The sequence below is a fragment of the Capricornis sumatraensis genome, chromosome 17 (genome assembly GCF_032405125.1).
Source record: "Capricornis sumatraensis isolate serow.1 chromosome 17, serow.2, whole genome shotgun sequence".
NCBI lineage: Eukaryota > Metazoa > Chordata > Mammalia > Artiodactyla > Bovidae > Capricornis > Capricornis sumatraensis.
Window position 1 is genome coordinate 63,993,125 of NC_091085.1, and position 14,882 is coordinate 64,008,006.

At 44.4% G+C, this 14,882-nt stretch overlaps 2 protein-coding genes across 6 annotated transcripts in view; one reads left to right on the plus strand and one right to left on the minus strand.

The window, feature by feature from the left end:
* WSB2 (WD repeat and SOCS box containing 2) overlaps positions 1 to 5,105 on the plus strand; it is a 22,285-nt gene extending 17,180 nt beyond the window's left edge. For both annotated transcript variants that reach the window (XM_068989435.1, XM_068989433.1), the window contains 3 exons: positions 383 to 493; positions 608 to 715; positions 1,307 to 5,105. In XM_068989435.1, coding sequence (XP_068845536.1) covers positions 383 to 493; positions 608 to 715; positions 1,307 to 1,469 — 382 coding nt within the window. In that variant the 3' untranslated portion in view covers positions 1,470 to 5,105. The remainder of the gene's footprint in view (positions 1 to 382; positions 494 to 607; positions 716 to 1,306) is intronic.
* On the minus strand, positions 3,057 to 13,431 carry RFC5 (replication factor C subunit 5). Of its 4 annotated transcripts, none has more exons than XM_068989438.1 (11): positions 13,294 to 13,431; positions 11,728 to 11,792; positions 11,327 to 11,463; positions 10,112 to 10,191; positions 9,392 to 9,465; positions 8,049 to 8,208; positions 7,248 to 7,329; positions 6,751 to 6,880; positions 6,151 to 6,219; positions 5,060 to 5,114; positions 3,057 to 4,010 (listed from the first exon to the last, which is right to left on the minus strand). In XM_068989438.1, exons 1-11 carry the CDS (start codon positions 13,353 to 13,355, stop codon positions 3,914 to 3,916), a joined length of 1,011 nt encoding a protein of 336 aa, XP_068845539.1. In that variant the 5' UTR covers positions 13,356 to 13,431; the 3' UTR covers positions 3,057 to 3,913. The 4 variants fall into 4 exon arrangements, with proteins under 4 accessions (XP_068845539.1, XP_068845537.1, XP_068845538.1 ...); XM_068989436.1 differs by having other exon boundaries at positions 6,151 to 6,223; positions 6,746 to 6,880; XM_068989437.1 differs by having other exon boundaries at positions 6,151 to 6,217; positions 6,737 to 6,880.
* Between the last annotated feature and the right edge of the window lie 1,451 nt (positions 13,432 to 14,882).

The following is a 14,882-nucleotide window of genomic DNA, read 5'->3' on the forward strand; positions in this document are numbered from 1 at the left end:
TCCTTTCCCCCTTTGTCTCTGTTGTTTTCTGAAGCAAATAATAGGTAGTCCTATAATTATCATGTATCTTAGCCTAAAAAAGACTTTCAGTTTGTACTGGGGCATTAAAGTGAGGGCTGACCTACTTTGCATAAGGAAATTAGCACAGGGAGTGTTGGTAACTCTTCAGCCCTCTCCATGAGACACTGGAGCTATGAAATGCACTTGTTTCCAGGTGTCTTTTACCCAGTCTGCAAATCCCCAGGTTTTCCACATAGGGTCTAAGACATGTCTGGAACCTCTTCGTGGCTGAGGCAGTTTGGCCTCCTGCCTGGGGACGAACACTGAAGGGTGCAGGGTGGCCGAAACTCCAGGCCCACCTACTGTCCTGTGTCCTCCTCAGCCACACCCAGCTCAACCCCCCCATGGATGACAGCGACGTCCACATCAGCTCCCTGAGATCTGTGTGCTTCTCCCCCGAAGGCTTGTACCTCGCCACAGTGGCAGATGACAGGTAATGAAGAGAAACCTCTTTATGCAGCCTCAGAGCCAAGTGCTTGAAAGGACTTGTACCATCACCTTCAGGGTCTTGACCTCAGGCCTACTGACGCGTCCCATTCTCCTCCAGGCTCCTCAGGATCTGGGCCCTGGAACTGAAGACTCCGATTGCGTTTGCTCCTATGACCAATGGTCTTTGCTGCACATTTTTTCCACATGGTGGAGTTATTGCCACAGGGTATGTATCTGTTAGTTGAACAGATGGGTGGTGATTTCTGCTGAGTATTCCATGCAACTTTTTAAGGAAAGAAAGCATCTAGAATTTTCTTGCTTATGAGGACGGCTTTAAGGAAATCTGAGACTACATAAAATTCTAATATTCACTTCTGCCAGTGTAGTTTATCATTCACTTTTAATATTTAACCTAAATGTAATGAAAGATCTACAATTCATGCTACCAAACAGGCCAAGTCTGCAAGGAAACAGAAATTAAGATGATGCAGAATTTATATGGAAACCATTTTGGGCAGAGACCACCTTACAGGGAACATCTATAATTCAGTAAGTGGTACTCTGCCCCATTACATTTGAAGCCATAGTATGATTTATAAAGGCCTGCACTCCCAGAGATAGCACTTTGGACTCAAAGGTGTCTAGAGTTCTCGTAATGCTTTCAGCAGCCTTAATTATTCAGCACCACAGCCTTTACATGTTTTTCCAAGGTCCAGGTTGCATTTCACTCTCTGCAGTCTCCTGCAAGTCAGTAGAAATGTTAATAACTATCACAGTGAAAAGACATTTCCTAGGTCTGTCTTTTGTTTCATTTCAGGACAAGGGATGGCCACGTCCAGTTCTGGACGGCTCCTCGGGTCCTGTCATCACTGAAGCACTTATGCCGGAAAGCCCTTCGAAGTTTCCTCACAACATACCAAGTGCTAGCACTGCCAATCCCCAAGAAAATGAAAGAGTTCCTCACGTACAGGACTTTCTAACCCAGTCTCCATAGTCTTACTTGTTTTCTTTGTAGCAGGATAAATCTTCCTGACAAAGGAGTAGGTGGAATAATGGGCCAAACATCTGGCCTTGGGTTGAAATACAATTTCTGTTTGGGAAGCTATGAACAGAATGTAGCAAAGCCAGATTCCAGTGGACCCTCCGGGGTCTCTTCCCCAGGACACACGGGTGTCAGTCTTAGAAGAGGAACAGAATGATGGAGCCTGAGCTTTACCATCAGTCCACTTATGCACAGCAGTGCTGGGCCCTCTGGTCATTTTGATTCCAAGTGCAGTTAAGTTGTTTTACTGAGAGGAGCGCCTGGGCCTCACGCTTCTGTGGCAGCAGGAAAGTTCCCACTCCCTTGATTGGAGTGTGGCTTCTGCCAAGTGTCTTGTCACTGATCCAGATGCAGAAGAGGCCTTGGTGAAGTTCTGTCCTGCTGGTCAGAGCAGCTCTGATGTGAGTGAGCAAGGGCTTTCCTTCCCCCCGTTTCCCTCTGGCCCGCAGGACAGGTGTCATAGAGATGTCTGGTGGGAGGCATTATCAGCTCAAGTCCAGGTGACTCAAGAGGCCATGCTCCTGATAGACAGTAGATTTGGCTTTTTTTAAAAAAAATAATGGTGTGCATGTGCTGGAGGCGACAGATTTGTGCGTCAGGTTACACAGAACGTATTCAACTGCATGACTGTCCCAGTGGCTACTGAGTTATCTGTCAGTTGTTTGCCAGTTAGCATATTTATATTTCCTCAACAGATGTTAAGGTACAGCTGTGTTTTTCTCAATGGTATCTAAAAACCATAGTACTCAATTCCAACAGTTGTGAAGATGTCTCTTCTTAATTGTGTGAAGAATTGGTGTCATTTCAGCTGATTTTCTTCTGTACGAGATCTGACTTGACTGCTTCAACTCATTGGACTCATCAGCCAGTCTCAACTCTGCCCCTAAACACAACTAGCTCCTTAAAAGTACTGTTCTCCTTCAGTGGTGTATAGTTATCTAATCAAGCCACCTCATTCAAACAAAATCTGCCTTTGGAAAATTTAATATATTTTAAATTATTTTAAAAGAAATGCAACATCTTATCCTTTGGCTTTCTTACTAGGTACTTTGTGGAGGCCTGTGTATTATGAAAAAAACATGTTGGAAAGGTAGAGGAGCCTCTCCTCTGTTGCCTTTGTTGCTGAAAGAAAAACATTTGTTTTCAAGATGAGAGGCTTTCATTGAAGGAAAAAAGGTAGAACACTTTTGGCTCGCGGTTTCATTTTTTCCATTAAAGAAAACACAAAAGAATCACCTTTTTAAACAAGTAAGTACAAGGCAGCTGGGAATAGATTGGGCAACATTTAGATTTCATGTTCATCTTGAAATATCATACGGTGTAGTCTGAGAGGCCCTGGGCAGCTTCCTTGAGACAATCTCCCACCCCCACCCCTAGGCCATTAGCTTCAGACGAGGCCCACCTGAGTGATGGGTATAACCAACTTCTCCCTTTTGACGGTATAAGAATTAGACACCTTTATAAAGAACAGCCTCCAAAGAAAGTTAATTCTGTGATAATCAGGGTTGGAGGCGGCTTTTTCATATAAATGCAAGTCAAACAAGGCAGCCTTTGTATAGCTGGCTAAGGAAAGAGAAGTCACTTAAACAGTAAGTAAGCTGCTTTATTTTTACTGTGCACAACCCTGTCACAGATGTAGCACAAATGCTTGCAGATAAACTGTCTTCTATTTAAATACAAAGAGTTCCAATCCTTTCAGCACTTGCAGGCTTAGTCAGGCTTCATCTCACGTGCCCTGGGTTAAACAAGTCAGTGTTGGATGATCTCTGGCCCCAGTGGCATCATTTCAAATGAACGTTTTCTCTCCTGTCCACACTACAGTTAGGAACCAGCAAGCAATTACTCTACTTCAAGAGCAAAAAAGGCCAGGTTTTAAAGGAAGAAAATTGAGTTCATTTTATAAAAGCATAATGGCTTGGGCCAGAAACCCATTAACACCTATTTAAAGTATACCACAGATTAGATTTACAAATGTGACTTTGGTGATGTTCTTTTTACCTTGTGTTGGAAGGTACTTGGGCCGTATTAGATTTGAAAGCCTGATGTTCCAAGTGGGGTACGCCAATTTCCTATCATCCAAGCAACTGAAGAGTAAAAGCCTTAAGGCTAAAAATGGGTTTTGCTTTGTTCCCTTGTAAGACACATATGCATAGTGCAGGAAGAGAGCTGGACATTAAAACTGCTTTGTACAGCCCTGCTCCAAACAGCCACACACACAGTACTTTTTAAATGTCTGCCCATCCATGCCTGGAACAATTTTACACAGTTGGGGGTGACTGTGTAAACACCCAGCCCAGGCAGCTGTTCATTTGTGACACAGTCCCCTGCTCTCCTGTCACTGCTGGGCCTGAGAGTGAGTTGGCAGCATGTGGTCCCAAGCATCTAGGCCTCAGTGACAATCAGGTCTCTGGTGACTTGAAAAGCGGCAATGAGGGAACTCAGCTGAATCTTCTCACTGGTGCCAACAGAAAGTCTGTACCTAAAAGAAAGCAAACCGAAGTAAGAATAGCACTGCCTTTTGACCAAAGAACAATAGCAATCAGACCTAAAGTCAGCTGCAGGACTGGAAGGAGGGAATGGAAATTCATCCCAGGCAGCAGTCTTTTGTGTTCCCAGACAGTTTCTTTGCTGCCTCAAATACTCATTCATAAATCTGATTCAGACTACAAAGGAAAAATTTTTTTAAAAATTGTTACCAGTAGCGGTGATCTGAACTGAACTTTGTTCAAGCTCTTTGTGAATATGCAAAATGCATGTGACTAGGGATTATTTCTTCACCTACAAAATGCATTGAGAGGGATTTTAATTAAGCTTCCTTCCTCCTAATTCACTGGGAAGTTTGGTTTGCCGTATCTGTGGCTCTGTGGTCTAGTCAATAAAGCAAGACAGTGGTATTTATCTTGCAACCTTTTCAAGTGCCCAGCTATTGAAAGTAAAACCATGCAATTCACAGTGTAGCAGTAAGAAGTGACCTAATTGGTACGTGTGAATGCCAGTGATGGTGAATTGGAGTTGGCTGATGTGGATGTCTATTTTGAACCCAGTGCTTTTTGTCTACTCAGATGAGAGCTGCCAGCTTCACTGGGGGCTAATAACTGTGTTTACTGAAGCAGCCAAAGTGGAAAATTGAGTTTATGTTTACTTTCCCTGCAATATGCTTTCGTATGCCAAAATGCCTTAATAACAGCTGGATAGCTGGCTGTCCCCAAACAACCTAGATGTTTGAACTAAAGCAGGCCTCCCAAATAACAAGAGCACATGGAGAACAAGGGTGGACCCGGCCTCTGAGGCTGAAGGAGAGGCCTTTATCTCAAATATGTAACTGAGCTGTACCTGTCCTTGTTTAACCCCTGTGCTTTAAAAAACAGCTCCACGCCCTTCCCCCCACTTTGTTCAATAATCCCACCCGAAACTAAACTCCACTATGTGTGAATGATTTAGACCAAACCATTGATTCTAAACAAGTAGAAACAAAAAACTCAGAACAAAGGGAAAGCAGGAAAACAAAACCGGAAAATAAATACTCACTCAATGTCTGCCATTTTGGTCAATAAATGTATTCGAACTGAAGATGGAAAGTCAACTGGGAGAAAAAAATCAAACGAGTGGGGTCTGTCATTATTTACTGTTGAAAACATCACAGAGGACAAGTATGAGTTTCCACATCAGGTAAGACTAATCTCTTGAAGCTACAGATCTTGAGACACCATGCTTCTAGAAGTACAAAGTGTGTAGGTTTTCAAAGTGTTTGTTCTGAGTCTTTGTAGGGTAGCTAAAAAAAATGAGCAGGTTCCAGAGTGATCATAAGAAGGTGGAAGACCCATCCACAATGCTGTTTCAGCCACTGGGTCACTCTTAAGTTACTGTCAAAGCCGAGTTCTCACTTGCTATCCCAATTTTGAAAACGATTGATTTTTAAAGGTCAGTTCATTCTCAGTGTCCACAAAGTGCAGAGCTGGGCCTGAGCCAACCATGTTCTTGGGCAGAATTTCACACACCAGCCAGTGGCTTAGAAAGGAACTGGCAGAACCAGTGTTCATGGACCAGACTGTCCGCAGGTGACTGTGGGTCAGGAAGGAGCTTCTCCATGAGGCTGAACAGACCACTCAGAGCTCAAAGACACAAGTGTCTGGTCCTCCCTCAAAGGGCTAACTGGATTGGCCTGGGGTGGGTAGTATGTGGGCCAGGGTCGAGCAGCAGTTTTCTGCAGAGAACACATGACCAAGTGGGGAACTTAAGGTGGTTTAGGTGAGACCACTCTGGCTGACCTGAAGCTAGATCTTCCTTCTCCCTCTCTTTTTGGGGAAAATACCCTTTTAGAAATACGAATTACAATATCCTACTTATTGCTTTAAAATATGAACCCTTGGAGGAAATAAGTTAGCCTTTCAGGAATTTCTTTCCCCCTAGCATTCTAGAGGTCAAAAGAGTATTTTTAGAACAAGGTTTTAAATAGCAAGATAAAACAAAAAATGAGGGACCAGGTTTATACCTCTTCATTCCTGTTTCTTTGTTTCCAAAGTGGACAGTGGAGCTTCAGGTTCCCTCTCCAACCACCCCCAACCCCAAAGCATGCTGCCTTATACACAGCTTCTGAACTGGGGAGGAACATGAGTTACCTCTGTGCACGAACAGGTGTATCTCCGTCAGGATGTCGTGTAATGCCAACCCCTTCAGCGTTTTTAACTCCATGATATCTAGAGAGGAGCAGTTAAGGCAAAGGGACCAAGTTCCAGGACAAACACTGTAGAGAGTGACTTTTGAAAGCAGGGCTTTTCACCCCAACACAGCTGTTGCTTTCCATCTGAAGTGGCATATGTTGGACTCAAATTCTTATTTTTCTGTGCTTTCATCTCCATCCAATAAGGGTTTTCTGAAAAATAACAGTTGTATCTGTCTAGTAGAGAATAGAACCAAATGCGTTCCCTAAAAGGCTTTACATCACTACACCTAGCTCTTAATTTTACAGGAAAACAAGAGTAACACTGACATCTTGAAAATGACTGCATGTTCCATCCAATGTCTAAGTGCTTCCCTCCCATCTGTGAGTGGAGTGGCTGCAAGCCACAACCAGGTCAGGACCCTTCAGGAAGAACTCTGTGGCATTAAAGACAAGCACTCATTCCACCCGCAGATCGTGCTCCATCATGAGCTGAAAGGAGTTCCATGTTCAGACCCTGGACACGTAAGCACCGACTGTAGGGCATGAGAAAGGATATTCCTGTAGGCCGTGGTGAAGTCTTGATTCAACATCCAGTCCAGAATGTTGGCGATGTCTGACTTGAGTGGGTGTCCTGTGCAGGTGTAGACGGTCTCCTCTGTGACCTTCCCAAAGGCCATGTTGGTGCTCTGTGCAGACAGAGGGGGAGAATCACCATGGCTGCTGCAGGCGGATCAGGAGGCAATTTCAGTGGCAGCAATGTGGGGGTGGGGAGGCACCCAGCAGGCTGAACCCTGTACTTCTTACACTGCTAAGATCTGGCCATGTCCGGAGGATGCCGCTGCTTATCAGCTATGTTACTGCTGCAGAGTCCTTCCCTATCTCTCCCTTGTTTGCAACAAATTATTCTTTCAATTAATTGAAACACAAGGGTGGGGGTACATCTTTAATATATAACAAGATCAAGTTTTTAGCAGTTCTCTTGTATTGTTGCTTATGTCTTTCTTGGAAAACTATTCCAAAGCAACTAGAGATCTGCTTGGAGTAGTGCCATACCTGTAAGATGTTCAGAGCCCTTCGCATGTCTCCACTGGAAAGAGTTATGAGTGCTTTCATCCCGTCTTCACTTATATCAACTCTGAAAGGAAATAGGCAGAAGGGATTCAGAGGTCCTGAGAGCACAAGTGCTTATGGAGGGAACAAGATGGCCTGGGATGATCGAGGAATTTAAACAAAGAAAAGGGAAGATAGAGTTAACAATACTCTCCTGATCTACAGACTCCAGAATTCACTGGCTTTTGGGGACACTGGCCTCATGTTGAGTCACAGTCCAGTCCAAGTCTAGAAGGACTCTTATTGGGATCAAGTGTTGCTTAATCAACTGTTGCGCAGGTAGCTTTGAAATCTGTTCTCTGGGAGGATAGGGTCCTGATGAGATCTGCAATTGCAGAGCCAAGGCACCTGTTAACAACAGCAGCGGCTTGGGCTGGTTACTTGCTTGGCATCTGATTACACAGAATGTGATGGCTCAGGACCCTCCCTTCTAGTCAAGAAAGGCTAGAGGCATCTTAGCAGAGGGGACTTGGCAATGTGCAGTTTCCAACAACAAAAGAAGAGCAGGAAGAAGGTGGGACAGCTTCCCGGGGAGAAGGATGGAATCCAGTGAAGAACCAAATGTCTTTCATGAAGAATGTCTGTGAGATGCCAGGGCAGCTGACAGACAGGGAGGCTTAACCTGTGCCAGGTTTCCTGAATTATCTACAAACGGTATCACCTTAAAACATACCAGCCAGTAGCCTTACCCAACAATCAGTCCCCCAAAGCCCACCCCTCTTCCCTGCTTTTCAACATACTTACTTCTCTTCTTCTACGACGTGTTCCAGGCGGGGAACCATGAGTTCGGGAGTCAGTGGTCCGAATCGGAATCTTGTACACCGGGACTGCAAGGCGGGAATGATCTTTGACAGATAGTTACAGATGAGGCAAAATCTGGTATTTTCAGTAAACTTCTCAATCACTGGCAAGGGAAAAGAAAACCACCTCACTTCCATTCTGATTCTTCAAGGGACCCAGAAACCCTGCACTTTTCTAGGGTCATGTGAAAGGCACAGAAAACAAGAATGCAGACAAGTGGAGATGCTATGGTAGTGAGAGAGGATGTCCCTGGAGACCAGCCATCCTTTCCCGAGCTGATGAACAGGACTGTACAGAACGCTTCCTTTTCCACGATTGGCCATGATTCCGGCACTGTTGCCATTCTACTCCATTAAGATGTGAAATCCAGTATTCCTTCCCTTTTGCATAAAATTCTACTTAGCAGATGGATGCTGCCCCAACTTTTACTGGGCAGGGGAAGACGATGGCTTTTTGAAGACTTTCCAATGGACTTTGTCTCAAACTCTTAGAGTATTCGCAAAGCATTAACATGAATTCAGAGATGCCTAAGACATCAGTTTCATTCTGTACCAACATTCTCACGTTGGGATCTGCCCAGACTGACTCAACAGAACAAGATGCTGCAGAAAGACTGCCAACGCCTTTAGGACCAGAAGATATTCTGTTCTCCTCCTCCTTAAACATGGGCTGGAATCTACTCCTCCCTAAGATTCTTAAAGATTCTCTTCTCTCTTAGCTGTTCACTGCAGAATCTTAATGAGAGAGATTAAGAATGTCCTTGCAAAGAAACTAACTGCACCAGGCCCCTTAAGACTGACAAATTACAGCGTACTCTCCCTTCCCAGCCAAATCATTTTCCTGGCAAGAAGTGAAATCATGTCAGCTTTCTGACATGACTGATGCAACTAAATTTCTAGTATTATTTTCCTGGCTCCTTTGTATCTAAGGGTACCAATAGCAGAAAGGCCTATCTAGCAGTTTAGGAATGAACAACTTCCTAACCGCTCCCATCCATCAGTACAAATTCCCAACCCTGAAACTGAACCCAGGGGGAAAGGAGGATAAAACACCAGTGTCTGGTCATTACCTAAGAGTCCCCAAAAGGTTTATGTCTTTAAGTTACTAAAAGAGGTAATATCCCAGTGCAGAGGTTTTTGTCTAGATCATCAGATGGGATATGAAGTGAAAGGCATACAGCGATTTGAATGAAAACTGAAAAGAAGCCATGTCCTATCTCATGTCCAAAGATGCTAATTCTCTAGAGCTGTCCTCACCAACACACTGTACATGGCCATACTCCTTACCTCTCCGCAGGGCGTTCTGGGCGTCCTGAGTCATGGCATCGGCCTCATCCAGGATCACTAGTTTAAAGCCTTTCCTAGGAAAACAAGTGGTACTTTCTAAAAGCTTCTTCAATCTCACTGTGACTTCCAGGCCCAAACCTACACCTTCACATTTGTGCCATTGGGCCCTGGCTCATAAAGTTCATTTTTCCTAGAACTCTGACAAAAGCAGACATTTGTGGTCACACAGAGCAAATACTCCACTGCTCCTTCAACTCTTAAAGGGAACAGAGGTCTAACTTCTGTGTCAGATTCTGTCCTCTGGCACCTTCCTCGTTCTTCCACCCAGAATCCTATTATCCTAGTGCTGCCTTTTCCCCATCACCTTTACTGTCTTTTCCTCTCTTTTTTCACCACCATCCTAGTTCTCCACCCTGACTTCAATTCATTTTTGTTTAAATTCAGACTAGCTCACCCAGTCTCATGATGTAATCAGTTCTCTGTTAACCAATAAAATGAAACTAATGCTGCCCCAGAGTACCTGCAAATAGATTTAGATAGTATTTTCATTTTAGTATTTCTTACCACCATTCCTGTACTTTATGTCTTTCTCATGGCTGCTTTTGACAAAACCTCCCCCCTCTTTTTTGTACACTTTTATAAACTGGCAAAGGAGAGGATTTAAAAAACAACTCACTGATCAAAATCTTTAAGGAGAGAAATTATGCAAAGAATTCTTACTTAAATATTGTCCTTGTGCTAGCAAAGCTCAAGATTGGTCCCCGAACAATATCTATTCCTCGGTCATCTGAAGCATTCAGCTAAATGTGAAAGAAGCCAGAATAAATAGAAAACATATTAGTGTGCTATGAATTAATGTATCTTTTTATCAGTCCTGCTCAGCAAGCTAGGTCTCTAGGTCTAAGGACAGATAAAGAGATGATCATTAAAAGATAGCAGTTATATTTAAAACTCACAGCTCACTAGATCATTCCACTATATTCTGAAAGGCCAATGACTATCTTTCTTCTCCCTTTTGAGGACAATCACTGACATGCTTTGGAGGAATAATTAATTGGTCTGGTCACAGTGAATAGCACCCCAGGCAGGAGCAGAATGATACTAATTTTAGCTACCACAACCCAGAGCAACCCAGAAGTTAGCAAGTCTTTAATAAACTGAAGTAAGAACAATTAAGAATCTTGGTAGCAGAAAGATTCTAAGATCTATAACAAAAAAAGTAAGTTAAACCATTTCTTTTCTTAACAATAGACAATATTTAGAATTTCATAATCTAAGTGGATCAGTCGTGTCCCAGCAGTAAACAGCACACTCAAATTCGGTAATTTGAAGAGAATTAAATGAAGAGATATTTTAAAAGGTGCTTGTGAGGTGTGGGAGAAACCACAAGAGCTATGCAATACCTTATGGGCTACTGGGGCCCATTACCACTCCCAAGTCTTAAGGGGTTGTTGGGGGAGTGGTGCTGGCTTCTGGGGAATGCTGGGTGCTGTGCCCTGTGGGTGGGGACACTGTCCGTCTGTGGTGACCCAGGGCTGGACCAGGCATTATTTTTCCCCCAACTCCTGGCCAAACCCAATAGGAGCCAGAGGGCAAGGGAGCTTGTCGGCAACACCGCCCAGTCTTCTGGGACAAGAATAGTGTGGAGCAACATGGAGAAGGGCACATGGGATACAGCTAGCAACCAAGTGACCCCTGAGTGTTTGAGTAAAAGCTGGCAAAAGCAAACAAAAACACCTGGCGCTACCACTGCCCTCTAGCTACACCCAAAATCTCCAGGCAAAAATGTCAACTATAGGAAAAGTGAATTGAAATATTGTATATCTGCTTCTTTCCCAACCACCAGCAGGGCAACTAACTTGGAAAACAAAACTAGCAGAACTAAAAATAAGAAACCAGAGTCCGTTGAAAGTTAAGGGTAATCCTCTCATTTACCTCCAAGACCATGGAGCCAAATTCCTTATCTTTGTACAGCTGTTTAGCACAGGCCAGGATGGTGGATGTCTTTCCTGTCCCTGGAGGACCATACAGAAGGAGGTGCGGCAGGCGGTCCTCACTGATAAACTTCTGAACTGAAGATGGGGGGAGAAAGAGAGATGCTATCAGTCTCAGTCGCCTCATTCACCGCGGGCCAGAGTTGGGCTGAGTCTACTTCACATCTGTGTTCAAATCCAGGGCACGGGCAGGAATGAAACGTCTGAAGGATGCAGCTGTCAGAGCCACATCCCAAAAGCTTAGTCAGATTCTTTAAGGTTATTACAGCAGAGACCACATCCCTAAGCAATGTATCCAGGTTCTTCAGCTAGGATACCAGCCACTGACACAGGGATACTTACTAGTACTCAAGATGTCCTGATGAGAAATGAGATCATCCAGTGTCTGGGGCCGGTATTTTTCAACCCTAAAATACAATGTAGCATGCATTACAACATATATGAAGGCCAGAATATTTTGTTAGGTGCAGAAGAGTCCTTTCATACATATCCCAACTAAAAGAAGAGAGATACAAAAACCTGTAACCCAGTGGTTCTCAATCGGGGCAATTTTGTCCTCCAGTGAACTCTTGATAATATCTACAGACTTTTCCCCTGTCAAAACTGGGTGGAAGGTGCTACTGGCATCTAGTGGATAGTCATCAGGGAAGTTATTAAACATTATGAAATGCACAGGCTAACCCCTGTGGCCACGCCCCCCCAATATCTGGTTAAAAATGTCAACAATGCTGAAAAACTGCTCTCATTTCACCTTTCCAGCTATCTGCCTATAATCTCAACCTGGATGGGCACCTAACGTTAATTCAAAATTGAACCTGTATCCAAATATAAATTAACAGATGAATGGATCAATAAATGGTGGCATAGCCATACAGTGGAATGTTACTGGCAATAAAAGGACATGAACTGCTGATCTAAGAAGCCATTCATGAAAGGCTACATATTGTATGATTCAAGTTACATGAAATATCCAGAATAGGCAAATTCATAGAGACAGAAAGTAGATGAGTGGTTGCCAGGAGCTGAGGGAGAGGGGAATGGGGAGTGACTGCCAATAGGTATATTGTTTCCATTTGCGGTATATGAAAAACTTTGCAACTAGATAGTGGATGATCACACAACATTCTGAATGCACTACAAAATCGCTACAACTGTAAATTGTATGTTATGTATTTTTACTATAGTAACAACAAACCGAACTCATTATCTTGAAAACTTTTGAAAAGAAACAAGAGTTTTTAAAAATCAAGCCAAATCCTCTCAGTCTTTAAAACAACAGTAAGACACAGTTGTGGAAGCAGACTGGCTAAGAGTGCAAGCTCTGAATCTGGACCACCTGGGTTCAAATCCAAACCTATTTTCCAACTCTAGACCTTAAGCAAGTCATTTAACCTTCTGGTAAAGCTGGAATAACAGTATCTTCTTCCCAGGGTCTTTGCAAAATTCCAACATCTAATAGGGTGCGTGTAACAAAGTCACTGAAATATGTTAACTAGGAAGTGCTGTCATCATCATCATCATCATCATTCTAGCTTAGAACGTGACCAGTAATCGCACCGAGAGAAGAGGCTATTTTGGCAAGAGAGAATATTCTGCCACAGAGGCCAAGGCAATGTCAGAAGACATGGGATCGAACCCATGTTGTCACCCAAGTGGGGAAGCCGTTTTCCTCTTCCGCAACAGGAAACGGGGCCCAGGGTTACGGGTGAAGGGAGACCTAGCCAGTTATAAATAGAATGGAGCAGGACTGGGGAGTTGAGGGCAGGTGAACTTCTGTGGCTCCACCCCGGCCTCAAGTCCGGGGACTGCGGGGCGAGGTCGGGCTGGAGACTGGCCACTTGTTCACTCGGGCCACCGCCTCCGCGCGCGGCCGATCCCCTTCCCCGCAGCAGCCAGGCCCCCTCCTACCAGGGCAGGTTTCTGATCTTGGCCGCCTCAGGCTGCTGCTGCTTGTGCGCTGAGGTCTCCATAATGATGATGGTGGTGATGGTGGCCGGGGGGCTTGTCGCGTTTCCCAGAGGCCCGAACCTCGCCAACAGCCGCAAGCAGACCCCGGGACCCTCGCACTTGGAGTTAGCGCGCAAACGCAACTCTCGCGAGATTTAGCGGCCATCGGACTTCCTCCCTAGGTCCCGCCCCCTCCCCGTTGCTAAGGCCCTGTTGCCTGGTTGCCGGCAGGCCCGGGCGGACGCCTCGCCCCAGCTCCGCCCTTCTCTAGCTGGATCTCCTCTCTCCAGTGTGGACCAGAGTCCTGAACCCAGAGGGAGCGCGCGCCGGAGAGGCACGGCCACCCCCTACAGCCACCAATCGTCATTACAAATTAAAGTCTCACGGCCAAAGCCAATTCCAGTCGTCACCAGAGTTATAGCTGTTACCGTTCAAAGGAACAGAAAGCGGCCAGCGCTAAAAAATTCTGAGGTAAAACAACCCCACATGACATGACCAGTTCTTGAATACAGATACCATAAAAAACAAGGCTTGAAATACTTTTTGCTCCCAAAGCTAGGAGGTGAGCACTTCAAACTGAAAAACAACTCCAAGCACAACTCCAACTTTAGTCTGTCTCTCAAATCTATGCCCCTCACCCAACAAAATTTACAGAACAACCTCCAGAAACAACTCCAGAGAGGAAAAAATAAATAATAAGTAACTTCCCTCCAGGTTAATATGTGTAACTGGAAAGGGCTAGTTAGTAAGCGAAGAGGACAGGGTCCCTCTGAGGTGAAGCTGCTGAGGAGAATTGGTATCAAAATGTTAGTATTTTTTTTCTGAGGTAAGGGGATTATGAACCACTTATGTTTTCTGTTTTGCTGGTCTGTAGTTCCCAGCAATAAGTGTGTATTATATCCGGAATAAAGTTTGGCTGTTGTTTTGGCTGCGCTGAGTTTTAGTTGTGGCACGCAGTATCACAAGAGATTTTCATTGCCGCCTGTTGGATCATTGTTACAGCATACGGTCTCTTCACTGTGGCATGTGGAATTTAGTTCCCTGACCAGGAATGGAAGCCAGGCCCCTGCTTTGAAGGCTCGGATTCTTAGCTACTGGATCACCAGAGAAGTCCCTGTTTTTTGTTTGTTGGTTGTTGTTTTTTTTTTTGCCATGCTGAGAAAGACAACAATCCTGAGAGGAGATGAGACTGACCCAGGAAACAAGTGTTCTGATTTAGAAGTAGCTGCTCCTTGCCTCTTACTACCACACTGTCACCCATTTTAGGAGTAGAATAGAGGGACAGAGGGCAAATATAAAATGACAGTTATGGCTTCACCCTGGTCCCTTCCTGGGGAGTCACAAGGGGGTCAGATGGGGCTGTGATATGACAATGTCCATCTGTCTGACTTACTTCATTTAGTATAATGACCTTATTCTTTATCATATGGATATCCAGTTTTTCCAACATTATTTTTTGTAGAAACTATCCAATGAGTTTTGTATTCTTGGTTCTTTGACAGGTATTCAGTTCAGTTCAGTTCAGTCGCTCAGTCGTGTCCAACTCTTTG

What these genes read in the sequence shown, in the direction of transcription:
- RFC5 (XM_068989437.1), bottom strand. Translation starts at nt 13,355, where the DNA reads ATGGAGACCTCAGCGCACAAGCAGCAGCAGCCTGAGGCGGCCAAGATC. An exon ending in AAGATCAGAAACCTGCCCTG is followed by an intron (nt 11,793 to 13,293) that starts GTAGGAGGGGGC and finishes ATTGTATTTTAG; the next exon opens with GGTTGAAAAATACCGGCCCC. An exon ending in CACGTCGTAGAAGAAGAGAA is followed by an intron (nt 7,330 to 8,048) that starts GTAAGTATGTTG and finishes ATTTCCTTTCAG; the next exon opens with AGTTGATATAAGTGAAGACG.